At 40.2% G+C, this 15,847-nt stretch overlaps 1 protein-coding gene across 8 annotated transcripts; it reads left to right on the top strand.

Annotated features, from left to right (window-relative positions):
* The first annotated feature begins 345 nt into the window (after positions 1 to 345).
* Positions 346 to 15,754, top strand: LOC111255635 (uncharacterized). Of its 8 annotated transcripts, XM_086991462.1 has the most exons (11): positions 346 to 554; positions 752 to 840; positions 994 to 1,185; positions 9,550 to 9,693; positions 10,568 to 10,752; positions 11,215 to 11,263; positions 11,354 to 11,510; positions 12,843 to 12,953; positions 13,155 to 13,338; positions 13,600 to 13,780; positions 14,074 to 15,754. In XM_086991462.1, the coding sequence occupies exons 4-10, from the start codon at positions 9,652 to 9,654 to the stop codon at positions 13,640 to 13,642; spliced, it is 771 nt and encodes a 256-aa protein (XP_086847588.1). In that variant the 5' UTR covers positions 346 to 554; positions 752 to 840; positions 994 to 1,185; positions 9,550 to 9,651; the 3' UTR covers positions 13,643 to 13,780; positions 14,074 to 15,754. The 8 variants fall into 8 exon arrangements, with proteins under 8 accessions (XP_086847588.1, XP_086847580.1, XP_086847587.1 ...); XM_086991454.1 differs by having other exon boundaries at positions 752 to 1,185; XM_086991461.1 differs by lacking the exon at positions 994 to 1,185 and having other exon boundaries at positions 347 to 554.
* Positions 15,755 to 15,847: the final 93 nt, after the last annotated feature.

The following is a 15,847-nucleotide window of genomic DNA, read 5'->3' as shown; positions in this document are numbered from 1 at the left end:
GAGATGGTTTAAAACGATTGGTTAGGCCGTTTCAAGGACTGCGTGGCTCCGTTACGAACTAACTTACATATGACATTATGACAAATACGCATTTTTCCATCATTTTGAATCGCTTGGAATTATTTTCAATTATTATTTTGATAGATTTGACGCTGTTTTGCATAAAATTAAAAGCTGTGTTAGTTTGGGCTATTCGGCAAAAAATTGCCCCTTTACATCACTGTAGAAAGAACCCTCGTTACGTGAATTATTGCGTGGCTGTAACCAACCAAAGTATGGCCAGTTTCTTTTACTACCTGCACTGTGTTGCCATTGTAACCCGCTCGCTTTAAATATAACGCTGTTTCCGGAACGTTGTTCGCTTACTGGCTGTCGATAGACAGTCATCACAGTCAGTCTTGCCTAGGCCAAGTGGAATAGGCCTCCGCGGTAAAATGACGGTAGAATAAGTGACTTGTGCGAAATTCAATATTAACTGAAAGGGATAGGAGACTAATTTTTCCGAAAACAAGGAACGTTCCATAATCCTTTTTGATAGCTCACATTCTATTCAGGTGAGACAGTTGTTGCAGATATATGTAAAACTACACGCTGCGTATTTTTAAAACCTACATTAACAAAGATGTGTTATGTAACGTATTTTACATTTACGTAAATACCGAACTAAATCACTTGAATATCTCTTTAGATATGCGACGAACGCTATTTTGTTGATTTTCTATATTTTTGACTATACGTTTGATCACAACAGGTCAATAATGATTTAACCATATCAAACTACTCCACTTTTGGTCGCAACGTGAGACGCTAACATGGTTGACTGCCTAAGAATGGAAGAGGGTAAGCATCGCTGGAAATGATCTTGTTTTTTTCAATATACTGACGTCTTTCCCGCACACCCAAGGCGGAAAAACTATATATCGCTTCTAGACATGGACAAGTAGAGAAGGGGGAACAGTCGGCAAAAAAACAGAAGAATCTGATCGCTTCTAGCCTCTGCCGTCGTTTGCGATGTCTTTCGGTGCCATCGAATTCCCTACACATCGCTTCACCTATCTACCTTCAGACGAAATCGGGTCAAGAGCGAAGTCAATGAGGGCAGCCTTCGTCGACCGCTCTAAGGTCACCTTCTTCTGCCAGTTTTTTTCTTCAGTTGACAACGACACACAGCGGGACCAAGAAACGGTATGGCATAAAAGCCAATGTTATTCGATGTCCGTTCGATTGCAGACGGTAAGGGTAAGTTCTTCCTCTCTCTTGGTCCAGCCCACTGAACTCTCGAATTGGTCGTTCAAGTTCGTCGTTAACATCATCTCCGCAATGGGCACAGCCGATAGCTCAGGCCTTCAGTCGCTTGATCTCACTACCTAACCTAACCTAAACTATGGTCGGTAGCATTCAATCAGTGTTGCTTTAACCTTAGAGCCTGTTCAATTTCGTTTGCAAAGGTGTCTCTCAACATCTCAAACAGAACTGAGTTATTAGCTCATACAACAGCACGAAGTAAATGACTTACATATTGCTTATATGGGGCTTTACAAAGACTAGAAGTAAAGTCGGAGATGAGCCTGCAGAGATACGAAATGCATGAGAGAGAAAAAGAGCCCTACCAACATGTTGGGTTAACTGAAAAAATATTCAGAGGGCGCCCAGTGATTCGAAGGCAAACACAGTATACTGCAACTCCATATACATATATATGCTGATAAAACCAGATGTGAACGCCATAGTATACTTCGTATCTGCAGATGGCAAGAACATTCGTTCCGTATCAAACTGTATCTACTACACTGGACTGGTTTCGAATGTTGTTTATTATCGATGAAGCTTATAAGAAGTTGCAAATACAAAAAAATGATGACGTACTAAGGACGTTCGGTCGTTAAGTAGGACGTTAAATATTCAGCTTTCTAACCTGGTGTTGGCTGGTTTGTCCTTTGGCGAATCAAACCCTGCCTATTACAGTATCGCGACAAAAGAGCACAGATTTGTTCCGGACCAGGCACCTGACGAAAAACTAGAACATTTGCAAGAAAACTCTCCGTCAAGGTATCCTTCGTCGTTAGCAAATCCCTGACGATAGCTTCGTCTGCATACAGCTAGCAACGGCCTGACGTGATTGTTGAGCCTATCGCAGAGCTCACAGATGACCGAAATTAATATTGCGGGTTATCGTTCACGCTGCCCAGTAGTTAATGGTGCCTCTTTACCGCACCTGCGTCAACCAACTTCCCTATGCTACTGGAATAGCAAGCCAAATGGCAGAGAAGTTTGGATAACAGTATAATCCCGTCCCATAGCAGTCCGTACATTACATGCGACCATCGTCGACCTTGTGTGCAGTACAGGTAAACGCTTGTAGCGTCTACGGAAAAATGCACCGTGAAGCAGGAACAAAGGAGCGTTGAACCGTTAATTAAAATAATCGAATATGAAAAAAGTGAGCTGTCGTATTGCGAAATTGTCCGTCACAAATGGTATTACCGAATCGTAGTCAAAACCAACTAGAATAGTACATAATATCAGAGATAGATTGTTACAGATTTAAAAATATGATGAAATACGTCATTTCCGTGCACGTCATTGACGTGCCCGTTCGTCGCACGAACGTTTTACTCCGGCTGTCCTTCCCCACCGAAACGAATCTTTATTTCATTACCGAAGCATGCGATCTCCACCTGACTATTTCAGCACAGACCGGAGCCGCCTTTATATTCGACGTTTATCGAGTTCAAGCGAACCCGTATGCATGGCTCCAAATATCTTGTAAAGATTGGCCGCCTTTATGGGATCCGAACACTTTCTTTGTTAATTCTTGCTAGATTCCTCTAGTTGGATCTTATAGGCAGCTTTATGTTAGCTATCTGACAACCGGCCCATATATATATATAATACATACAGTAAGTTTATATAAGCGAGTACGTGAATGAATTCAGTATCCGCTCGACCTCGCAGCTGTTCGATGCTGGTAGCTTTAGTTGTTCCGAATATATTGTGTGCAGCATTGCGAATATTCACTACCGACAACTTGTCAGTAACACCGTGAACACTCTTCATTGCTGAGAACTAATAGAAAAAAAATGGCCAAAATATTGACAGGTACGACCACGTGTAGTGTATAACATGAGGCAAGCGAGCGTATAAATCTATACCTGTAAATAGTCATGTACTAGTTTTGCTAATACGAGCCAGAGTCTAAAGGGAATTTGGGTGTTGATGGTAATATTTGGGGTAATAGATAGGGAAAAAAATCACAGCAAGCGTAAGTTTGTGATTAATTCGTCGATACCAATTGTATCAAAGAATTGCATTTATTGCTGCTACTGAATTTCTTTCTGAGTTTCATTCATTTATTAGGAAAGTAGCTCAAGTATATCTCAACTGTAAACTACGATAATAGAAATTTTAGGCACGGTAATTTGGCTTCATTTATCATGGCATATTTTGAGATGTCCTTAGGAGCGAGGCGATGCTTATATGTAAAGAAACGCTGTCATTGGGCTATTTTTTGCCCATGTTTTTAAAAACACTGTTTTAGTTTTAATATTAAAAACATTACGAAATCATAGGCACAACAAAGAAGACAGTTCCGTATCGTACAAACAAACCTTGATTGCTAGAGCAGTTATATAATATCCATTATACAAGGTAAAGATGTAGCAATGAAACTAGCGTATTAAGAGTTGTCTACATCCTGTTGCCAGGACTATTGCGGCGGCTGTCGAAATTGGCTTATATTACATTTACCGTCCGCCTTGGTAAGCGGTGTCCCTTTCATCATATTATTCACTATAATATTGTCAGGATATAACTTAGATACTTTTCTTTATAATATTTATTATAATATATAATATGACACATTAAATTAGATCGGTGTAGTTCGATGCTTCGCAGTATTTTCATTCGTTCTTTGACGGTCTCTAGTGTCGATTTTGTAACTAACTCCTCACAGATTACTAAATAAACAGCTTTCGGTTTTTTTTTTTAATGGGCACTAAGTTACTCAGCCCAACGACGATTATCATTAGACAGAATAGAAAACTAATATCGTTAACCACACGTTGCCAAAAGCGACGCCGGTAAGGTTTTTGTCTGAAAGGCATCAGAGTGAGCGAATATAGGCATATGACAAGTTATCCAGCTTCTCATACAGCATACGTTGAGTTGACTAAACTTTAGGACTTTAACCGTTTTAAAGACGAACAAGAGAGACGATTCACATTGGAAATGAATGATAATAATCATTGTCTATGTTTGCAGGGGAACCCTATTTATTTTCTAGGACATACAAAGTTTAGACAAGAGAGACGCAAGCAGTAGTGCTTGAACATATTTGAGGAATAAACTTAATTGCTAAGTTTAACTTTTTCGCTATCTATTTCCTAAAATTGGCGAATGTGGCATATAGCGTAAATCGTCAAAGGCGTGCGTCGTTAGTCAACTGCAAGGAAGCCGTAACATCTTTGGTGCATACTTTCTCCGACCAAAGGGTCAACAGACAATGCCCCATATACTTCTATAGGTACGCACATACACGTCTGAGCGACTATGACCAGTTGCTATGTGCAACAGTTACTATTCAAATGATCTTGTTTGACAAATATCGCATATAACCTTCAACATGTATGTCTAGATCTTACGCACGTACATGCCTGCATACATAATTATTAATTAAACGGATACAGGTGGAAGACCGATTACAGGGTGATACGGCACCTTGTCTAAGGAATAATAGAACACGGCCTGTCGAGAAAACAAGGGGTGGATGGTGAGAGTTGCCAATTTCCACACCATGTGCTGGCAAAACATTATCCGGTGTTCTCACCCGGTTTCACCATCGGCTTAGCTTCTTTCAGCATTTCGAATTTGCGGTGCTCTAATTAGTTTATGTGAAAGCGCTGCTTACCGTAGGTGCCTGCACCAGCTGCCGCGGTCTTGTCGGATTTCGGGGGCAACCAATAACGATGTTCAACTTTAAAAATTGGCGTCAGCGTCTGCAGCAGCGACAAAGACACCAACGAGAGGCTTTAGTTTTCGGCTATTTCAGATGTATCTAGGGCAGCTAGGCTATGGTGGCCGATTTCGTTACCGGTCAAATGGCCGATTGCAGAACCCGTCTTGTTGGGACGGCTTTCGACTTTAGACATTCGCAGCATCAACGTTTCGAAGACAGCCTAAGGCAGCACTTGTGTTCCGAGCTCGAAGAACGCATACCGCATAGCCGACGGGTACGAGCTAGTTGGAGCTAACGAGAAATGGCGAGAGGATACGGCGTATTATTAAATATTGCCTGAGGAGACAATATGCCATACAAACAGATGCGGGGCTCGACACTAAGGCATAGATTATATGCGCGTACATATATATACGAAGTAATTACAAGACAGAGATGACTGCAATGTATAAATAGTTATTGAATTCCTGTGGCACAGTTCATAAAATATCCGACCAAAGGCTGTTCTGTGAAGACGATTCTTTTTGTATTACGAGGTCGATCGCTGTTTCTAAATTACGCCATAGAGATTAACTTAAATCACATAAGTTATAACTTAAAAAATTCACCACCAGTGTAAAACGATCGGAAACAATGTGCGGCAAAATTGTGGTACAATAATATATTGCTATTTTGCAGGACGGTTGTCGCTCTTTATTCTGGGTCACATGCGACACGCCAGGACTATTTATAAAAACTGGTTAGGTTCTATTTGTTCTGATCGTATCCTCTTTAACAGGAACCTAACTCTTGCGTTGTTTTCGAGATAGACACAAACAATCATTTGAGTTCCGGTGAATATTCATATGTCGCTCTAATAGATATTTAAGACAGAGAGCAATCGTAGTCTTTTTCTAACACCGTGGAGAAGTACAAGAGACAAAATTACTAATCAAAAAGCATTAAAATCTATTTCACAGTTAATCATGATAATTGAACAGCGTTCGTGCTCCAATGAAGCAGCTGATTTTAGCTTGTGTCTCTGAAGTCATGATTAGCTTGAAAGGTACTTAACTTAGTAAACCGCAAGCTTAATATGAAGCTCCTCGATCGGAAGCTGCATAGCGCACCTCGAAACGGGAGGGCTGCAGTGTAGAATTAGAACGTGTGTGTGCGATTCACGCGACCCCTCCGACTAGCTTTTCACATTACCACTTCCCGTATCACTGAGTCCCATCAAGTCAATACCAAAACCCATTTAGCCATACCAGATAAAGCAGGCGCCAAACAGCGGGTGCCTTTAGCGTTTCCAATGACGCTTAGGCGAGATTTCCAAAGCTAAGGCCATAGGCAAAGATCTAAAAAAAAACGAATACTCGGGGGGGCAAGGGTTCGCAGTTAGGGGATTATTAGGGCATCCAAACCCAGCCCAGCCATTACCCATTGCGGTTCTCTTCAGTAAAAGAAGCACAGTGAACAGTGAGTGAGGGGCTATTAGTTCACTGTGCGTGACGAAAGCCACGTGCCGACGTCGGGTCAGTCGTAAAGCGTCTGCCTTTGCGTGTTCTGCTTGTGCGTGTTAGTTTGCCTTAGTTTCGACCTTCTGCATTCAGTTGGATGGAGTGTTCCCTCCAGATAAGCAGCAAGGAAAGAAACACTTTTCCAGACAAACCCCTGACTGAGACACGCGTCGCAAAGTAGGGAGTCGCGTGTAGATTCAATGTAGATGTATAAAGGCGCAATGCAATTCTGTTTGAACCAAATGTGTTAGGTTTCCTTGCTTGGAAGTCCAGCCAAGCCAAAAAGAAATCCGCGTTCCTTTTAGCTGTTAAGCCCTAGGGAAGGACGCAACATCTGTGATTGGCTGTGTCTACTGAGAACAGGTATTTATTTATGTCCCTATAGTTGTAAACGTGCGTCACGTCAGGGCGATGTGTATTCTTCGTTTGATTTTGCAAACCTCTGAAGCTTTGCCTACATTAACCAATTGAAAAGCGTCGTTTCACTAGAAGCAAATAAAGAAATTGAAGAGAATCATGGTAGAAACTCTATAATACCTATGCCCTTAGAATTAGTGCGTAAAAGAATACCTAACCTACGAAATATAGGAACCAATAGATACTCTCAAATATTATACTACTAAATAATAATCGTTTTGTGGACTAACCAGGTTCGAATGCTGTGAGACCTGATGTGAAGCTAAATATAACATCTTTTTTGTAGTACTGATTCGTGACCGATAGCGAGATACCTTTCTTTTAATGTTAATCAATAATCCTTTTTACTATACAGAGTAATCTATGTAAACTGATAGAGTCTTCAAAGTGCTATCTGTTGTTTTTCAAGGTTTGCTCATCTGATGTCTGTGGCACTATTGTAAAGCTTATTGTAAATGGAGCGTAGACATATGGGAACACATAGACTAAGACCGAGACCCATTTTCGGAAAATGACTTCATGAGAAGGTATTGATTAGTGTCTCAGCGTAATATTGACCTCGCCAGGATTATAATTCTTTTCAGTGGCTCAAGATCGACGGTGTACATTGCTGCTGGTCCTCAACGGGTTTCGAGGAAGATTTCGTAGAATCTTTCCATGGGGCAAACTGGACAATCTAGAATAGGAATTAGATTGAAAAAGCTCCCAAACTTATCAAAATAGCTCAAAAAGCCGTCTCTGATTATCGAGAATTTTAATGCTGAAATTAGCAGCTGCTGTAGAGAAGAGAGAAACGGCTGTCTGCCAAATTGGCCAGATAAGGTTGTTTATCGTTTTGCGTTTTTCTAAACATTTTAAACTTTTTGGCTTTCATTGATTCGTTATTTTTTTAGAGGGAGGGATACTTGGGGGTGCTATCCTCCCCAAATATCGCTCTACGCACGGTCTCTATTAGAAGTAGTCGCAAATTTGAAAAGGAGTTCGTTCAAATGACTTGTAAGCTGGTTGGGGTTTTGGATAGGGGCCAGGCCATTCAGTGATTACGTCAGGCAGAGAATGCCTGTGTCGTTACGTATCTAGATTTTTTGAATCCAGATATGGGCTTTTATTATTTTAACTTCACCTGAGCTGTATAATCTAAAAATGCATTCCTATAAAGGTTACGCTTAACCAATGTGCGAGTACCTGCAAATGTTAGGTACCCGTTGCAACGAGTGGTCATGTCCTCGCGTAGTAAGTAGAAGGCATAGGCTGTTGATATTGCATAGTTGTGAAACTTTTCTAGGCTCCCTTGACATATAGCTCTCAAATATACCGTGTAATAATAGAAAAATCCTTTTTTGACTAGTTCAACGGAGCCGCCTTCAGGTGCGGAGTCAATTTCGTCGTCTACTTACGGCATTAATATGCTGAGGATGTGTACCACCGCCAGCGAAGAGTACTTGATATCTAGCCATTCGATTGCACTAACAAGACAAATCATCCAATCAGGTTTTACCTTGGAAGCTAGAACATCGTATTGCTTACAGACAGTTTCGAACGAATGCCAACCAATCAATAATTATGGTAAAATGAAACGTGAACGCAGCGGTTACGAACGAAAGTCAATCTAAACACACGGACATCCCGAAGCGAAGCTCGCAAGAAGTGTGTCAACATATATCGAAAACATAAATATGCTATTTGGAAACAGCTAAGCTACAAGTACTCGATGTTGAAATAGGGACAAACAATACCAATCCGAACGAAACGCAAATGGACAATGATCCCAACTTCACCTCAAGAAAGCCTTACCACTAGAATGACCCACATGTCTCCACAAGCTAAGCTGACCATAGACGTACCGAAGACTAATGGGATCAAGAAGACCACAACGAGATACTATAAGACACAGTCCCTATATGATCGTTACTGCGCCGGCCCTGACTGTTCATGAAGTTGGGCTATTGCAGCGGCCTGCTCGCTACTGAATTTCTTCACCCTGGCAGTATAAGGGTCAGGGAGCATTTTATTTCTGAACGTCATTGAGTTCTACGACGCCTCACAAGCAGGTGCATCGTGGCCACCCTCTTTGGTCGGCGCTAGCTCCAGTTTGTCAGGTCAGGTCGAATCTATGTTGCTCGAAACCATCCAGTCAGGAACGGTCAAGGTCATAAACATGTAGGCTCGTAACAATAGTTAATGATACCAGTTGGAAGTGTAAACACTGTCTTATATTAGACTATATGTGGGGTGCTAACTGCCGTAGGTTGCTTTGCTTAACAATCCAATACTGTTATTTACCACTAGATAAACCTTTGCACTCTACCAGTGTGGATCATCTAGATTTTTCTTCTGGAATGGACCCTTGTTGCGTATGTGTCTGTTTGTCGGTCATACATCGCGGCGCCTCTCGTTTTAGAGGACTGAAAGTTGATGGAACGCAAGTTGTAAGTCGCTGATGATTTCACATGGATCAATACTACGTCAACAGCCTCGTTGTAGAAAGATTACATTAAGCCATTTGTGGAAATATAGTTTCGAGCTCACGCCAAGAATAATGTCTGACCGATGTTTTCCTTTAAAATGGCGATGCTAATGGTGCCCGATCTGGTACAGAATATCCGATTAGTTTGCTACTTAACACACCATTAACTGTAGAGCGAGTCTTTTCTAATTATGACCATACTTACGATTCAGGTTTGATAACTGGCTGTTTAACAAGTCGATTCGGGCCTCGTTGCATTGCCTTAATTGGGTCCGCCATTTCGTGCGCCGCGATAACAGCTTGTTACTTCGCTGATGACGTTAATAAGTTTACAATTGTTTGTCAAGTCCTTCATGGTGAGTCGATGTCATTCCATATTAATTTCCTTGTAACATCTCTGTGCATTCAGCTTGCCCTTTCTTAATACCGCACTTGAAACATATATTCTTTTTTTCGAAATACGGAAGCGTTCATCACGTATTGACAGACCTTTTCTAACAAATCTCTCAGCTAAAATGTTCGGCTATTTATTTAAGATAGGATTGGTAACGAATAATTTAATGCGCTTGATGACACAAAGAAAAATACTGCTACTTAGCAAGTTGCATATAAGGATAAAAGCGAATTTTTATCCACAAAGAAACAATGTGGACGAAGTGTTGGTCTTAATCTTAACATGTCCGCCGTGGCTGTCTGCTAGACAACAATAAGGTAGATACCATTTTCTAAATATCGTCGCCCATATGACGAATACATAAAAAAATAAGGGTAGCCGATATTTTTGTTACATACAATAGTAGCATGAATGTGGTAATTTTTTTCTTATTCTTTAAAATCTCGAAATTAATATTTTTCCGTCAGCAAGCAAAAAGTATAGATAACTTTTTACATTTGTCGAGTTTGAACCTCCAGAAGAAGGTCTGAATTAACTAACTGACAATTACTGAAAGATTTCAGCGTGTGTATATATAGCTATTTAATTTATATACAGCTAGTTTTACCCGTAAGTGAAGGTGTGTCAACGCTTTGTTTACCATCTATTTAAGTAGGTATAATAAATATATAAAGCGATTCTAGCGGAACGGAATAATGGCAATGAGGACGTGTGACTCATCGTCTCTACTCGCAAAAGATCGAAACATTAAACATAAGTGTCTTTATCAGTGGTATGAATAGACATTCATTTAACTAGAGTTATCTATGAAATGTGCAGTCACTTTTATTCGATAGGTGGTGGCCAGCGATATAATCTATACGGGCTCTTCGCTGAGGTCATTGTTCCTTCTGAATTTCCTCGAGCACGTCATGTTTAGTCTGGGATTTCACGCGGGAATTACTCTGCTCGGGGCCATGATATCACACGCTATAGCCTGCGCCCTATTGATTAGAATGCCCCCGAGCTCAATGTCGAGTAGGTATGCTTAATTCCAAATAATACACTTACTAGATGAATTCGCAATTGTAATCTAAAAAAAATTAAATAAGCCGGTATTTACTCTTTTAGAAAATTCTCCCATCCCTCCTTTTTGACAGTAGCATCATGGTTACGAAATTAGAATAATCTTAATATATTATTTTGTTACTTTTCTATTAAGTGTTTGGTGTTTTTCATAAGACAAATGAAGACATTTAAAGTAACAGAAAGGAAGGGCTTTAAATGAACGCAGGTTATTTGGCCGCGATATCACTGTCTTAACTAACGAAGATGGCAATTTCGTAGAATGGAAATGTTCCCAAGCTTATCGCTAGTTGGCGCCACAGTACCCGCAAGATTGACACCCAGATAATTGGCTCAGAACATTGATTACTGATTTAGGGGAATAGATAAGGATCATTTATGAAAAAGCCTTTGCATACAACCTTTACACATATTTCAGTGGTACCCAAAAGACGACTTCTGGCCAACCATTTCCACGCTCTTCAACGGTAAGTTAACTAAGTTAACCTGGGTAAGATTCTTTTATCTTTCGTAAAGTGTATTGTCCAAGCTCGTTATTGTTCTTTGGCTTTTTTTAGCCAGTTCAGGAAGGGATGGATGAAGATGTAGAGGCCGCCGGGGGAAGAGGTGGCGACGAGAACAGGGAGGCTTTGTCTGTTCCTGGTTGCGATACGCATACGCGCAACAGATCAACAGGACGCCAGCTTTCATGTACCGGACGTTGGCGTCCTGGAAGTGAGTTCGTATCATTGCAAAAAATCGTTATAATCATGTTTAAATCAACCCTTTGCTGGATGGAGGGAACCTTGGTTGCTAATGACTGTGTGGTATTCCGTTGCCCCAAATTGGGTTGCCTTAGTGTCCTTCGCTTACAAAAACCCTTTTTTAGAAAAAAAAAAGAAAACGGCAACTTTTTTCTTAATCCATTTTTTGTTATTGCTAAGTAGATAGCCGAACGTAAATGGCCGAACGGAGATAAGCCTCGCCGTCTTCACGTTTTCAACATAGAATAAATATGAACCTTTCTTTCATAGTGGATTTTTATACCGAACGAAATGTTTAGCGTTGTATGAAAAAATCTACACGTATATATATATATATATATGAGAGCAATTCTTCTTCACTTCTAAGCTGATATCTTACAACTTATGTCATATAATATAGCCCGAACATTAATAAGTTAACAATATAGATAGAACATGCTAGCGTGCGGAACTTCAACAACAGCATCAATGTTCGGGCATTAATTTAAGATCGCCCTTCAACTTAAACGCGAGCTTAAATTAGACGTCCGCTTTGGTCGGGGATAAGGAATAACTTACCCACCTATATTACCATAGAACAATGGGCATAGTTAGATAAGCTGGCTAAAATAACTATTTCAACCACCTCTGTTAATTTTACTCGCGATACTTCGACTGCCTCAATCTCAGTAGTTACTGTGCAATCCGACGCATCAGTATTAATTATTATCATGATACTAATAATTTTATTATAAAACGATAATAACTTAATTAATTATAATAAACTTAATTGCTCTCATTAGCAATCTTTCTTAATTTCACAATGCGTAATGTCAAGTAAGGTGAACTTTCAATAGTTCCGCAGTCGTCAATTTAACTTACGTTTTAACTAACAGTCGAAGTACGCACCAGGGGGTAATAATAACGATACGTGTACCGTATACCAATACTATGTAGGGACTGCATTTGGTGCTACGGAGCGCAAGGCTGTTCAAGTAAAGAATGTCATCGTATTCTCGGACCTCTGAGGGTCAGTTGTCATGTTTTGATTCTAACTGACTTCCGGTGATAAATCGGTGATTTAGTGTATATCAAACTTCTCGTTGTTTTTATTCTCGTTGTTTTTATTAACAAAGTTAATTAGAATGCTGACACTTATAGGAACCGTGTATTAAAGTGATTCGAAGCTAACTAAATATAGATTTTGGCCATTAAATCCCGTCTTCATGAATTTTGCCTCGAAAACACATTTTACGACACCCATTCGATTGGTACGATGCTCTTATCTACTTTTTAAGCATATATCATAAATATGTGCTCGAAGGCTTAACAGAGAGCCGCCAATGGAGACGAAATGCAGACCATCAGTGGGGGCCTCGTCGCGATTCGATCAAATCGGTTTCAGTATCGACTGAAACTACTGCAGTTTACTCAGGCAAGTATATATTTATACATATCTGATCAGAATTAGTATACAACCGTTTTGACTTTGAAATAGAAAAAAAGAAGCTTTCTAATATGTGTCTTGCACTACCGGTCAAGGTTTAGCACCGATACAGGTTATCTGAAAGATCTAAGAACTTTTAGCATAATCCCCAGCATAGCTTACAGAGCTGCATCTTTATGAGTCCATTAGGTGGCTTATCATCATCTCGCCGGGAGTCGATCAGCTCTAATCATCGATTACGACTGCGTCAAAACGCTTCAGCTATCTCAGTACCGATCTCTTTGTTTGCCCCCGCAATCTCGATGGAGTGCGCTCCAGAACAGGACTTCGAAATTAATGAGGATTATGAAAGTTCTCATGCCACGGCGGCCGGGTATGCTGTAGTGAGAGTGCGCAAGCGGCCTCTTTTCCTTTGGGCTCTTGCTCATATATTTTGCGAGTGGACATAACTTATGCCTCAGATTATCATCAGGTTATAATTAAGCATATATGTTAGTTCCTATTACTAATAACTGCCCTAATTTAACTTCGATGCTCAAGCGGAAATACTGCTCACTATGATTGGCATAATTTCTGTAGCTTTATTTGAGATATTGTTACCTGATTTGAATACAAATAACTGCAACATTTACAGGCCCGAGCAACCCCTCAAGTGGATCTTGTTTCCAGAACGCTAATTTATGTCGTAGGATTGACATACGTTATGTTGATCCATTGTAGCACCGTTTTCCAGACTTTTATGCTTGACCATTCCAAGGTTGAAGCTCACAAAGCGATTTATCTTCTTTGGGGATTTGCCCTCCGTGATATTGCAGGTTTGTTATTAAATTAACGTCATCGCTTATAAATATACTGCTAATCCTAACTGTACAATATAATAGAAAAACATAGCCTGGCTTTACAGAGTTCGTCATTTGATCACTGTCATGCCTAATCAAGCCTACTACCCTATAATAATTGTTTACTCCATTGTGTCTGTATGTATCCGTATCATGGTATAATTAACTAGGATATGTCATACAAACTAACCTGAATCAGTTGAATCATAGTCATGTCGAGCTCAGCAGCAGTTGCTTTTTTTTTTTTTTTTGTAAATCTGACCATGCAGGCCGTCTCTCGGTAGGATTTGTTTCGGACATGGGCATCGTGTCTCGTCCGGTCGTCATCGGATGCGCTTCCATTACGTTTGGAGTTTGCTTATCGGCTGCGGCATTTGTCACAGGTATTGATCTTGTATTCCTATGATTTTCAAGTCGGACACTTTGAACGAAATAGACGTCCTATTCGAATTTGATTATAATACAGTGGATTCCCAAAAGTGTTTCACAATATGTCTATTATACATTCGCTAAAACGAAATGATGTTTTTACTCTTTCGGAAAACACTAACACCACGACTTGCGCAATCAAATCATGCTTTTCACAGGTTTCCCTGCTATGTTATTGCTTTGTATGGCAATTGGCTTCAGCTTAGGAACTCCTATTGTCATTGTCACTGTACTGGTGGATGACTACGCTGATAATCTATCCCATATTGCGATGTATATTGGTTGAATGGGCTCCGCAGCGGGTGCTACTGGCCTCGGTCGACCATTTCTTCTACATACATTCAAGTATTATGTTACATTTAGAGTAACAGGCAGGCCATATTCTTCATATAGTTAAAGTCCTGGTATCTAGCATAAGCACCACTGTCTTTGAAACAGTTGCTTTCATACGAGCTGTCACTGCCAGCAACCCAGTGTCCGTCGTTCACGCATGAAGTCATTCTTCGAATATTTTAGGTTTCTTTCGAAATACTGCAGGGCATTATGGTGGCTTGCTTCGTCTGATGCTTTTGTGGTCTAGCATCGCACGACGTTAACCTGGCTGACAAAATCCAGCATCTTCTACCTTGAACTAGAAGGGAAAGGATACAATCTGGGCAAAAATGATCGTCACATTGGTAACAAAATATTATTAGCCTGCAAAAAGGCATAGTACCATCTTGCAACTTGCCATAGGAGAACTTCGGGGTGACATACCGTAGTTCCATGACTCATACGTATGTCGATAATTTCATCGATTTTCCAGGAGAAAGCGACGAAAACTATCGTCCTGCCTAAAAATACGTCCGATGTCAAGAATAAATATAATTGATGCTCGGATATTCCTAGAGATTTTTATCCAACTATCGATTGTGTAGCAGGACCAGTCGGCGCTGTTATATGACCAGAAATGAAAACTATACTTCGATGCTTATTAGATACTTAGAGATGGTCTTAGCCATTACGTTAAGATGTGTCCTTCTGTTGAAGCTAAAAGACTTCAGTTTTGGCAAAAAATTCGACCTGTAATAACTCGTGCAGTGCACTATTTATTGTCATTAGTGGGCTCGTAGCTCATACACTATAGCTCAGTATGATAAGTATACCACTTGCTCCTATATTAGGAATGGAAGGGTGAGCTGCTTCGGAGAAATCGATTCAAACTTGAGACCTTTTAAAGTAATTTGGGAGTCAGACCTACCTACTTAACCATTAACGGTTTATCAATCAACTTAGTTAAGTCGACGGCAGGGCAATCGGGCCTGCAACTTCAACATTACCAGAGGTAAGGCCATATCTAGCTCGTATCTGTGATCTACATCTATCCTTTGAATATGTGACGTGCTACGAAGTTCCTGTTAGGGATCATCGTTAGTATATATATACGACAGCTAAAGCAGTTCTATACGATGCTTTAGTCGTGATTTGCGCAATCCATAACTGGTCCATATTGCGCTAGCCAATTAAATTGAAGTTATTCAAAGTTAAAGTTGATAATAGCGGATACATGGATAGGAATAGTAAAACCTAAATTTAGATCTTTTGCAAAGAAATTACAATAAATAGATTTTATAT

Source organism: Varroa destructor, unplaced genomic scaffold (assembly GCF_002443255.2).
Source record: "Varroa destructor unplaced genomic scaffold, Vdes_3.0 BEIS01000001.1, whole genome shotgun sequence".
NCBI lineage: Eukaryota > Metazoa > Arthropoda > Arachnida > Mesostigmata > Varroidae > Varroa > Varroa destructor.
Note: the sequence above shows the minus strand (reverse complement) of the source record. Positions and strands in the feature narration are given on the sequence as shown.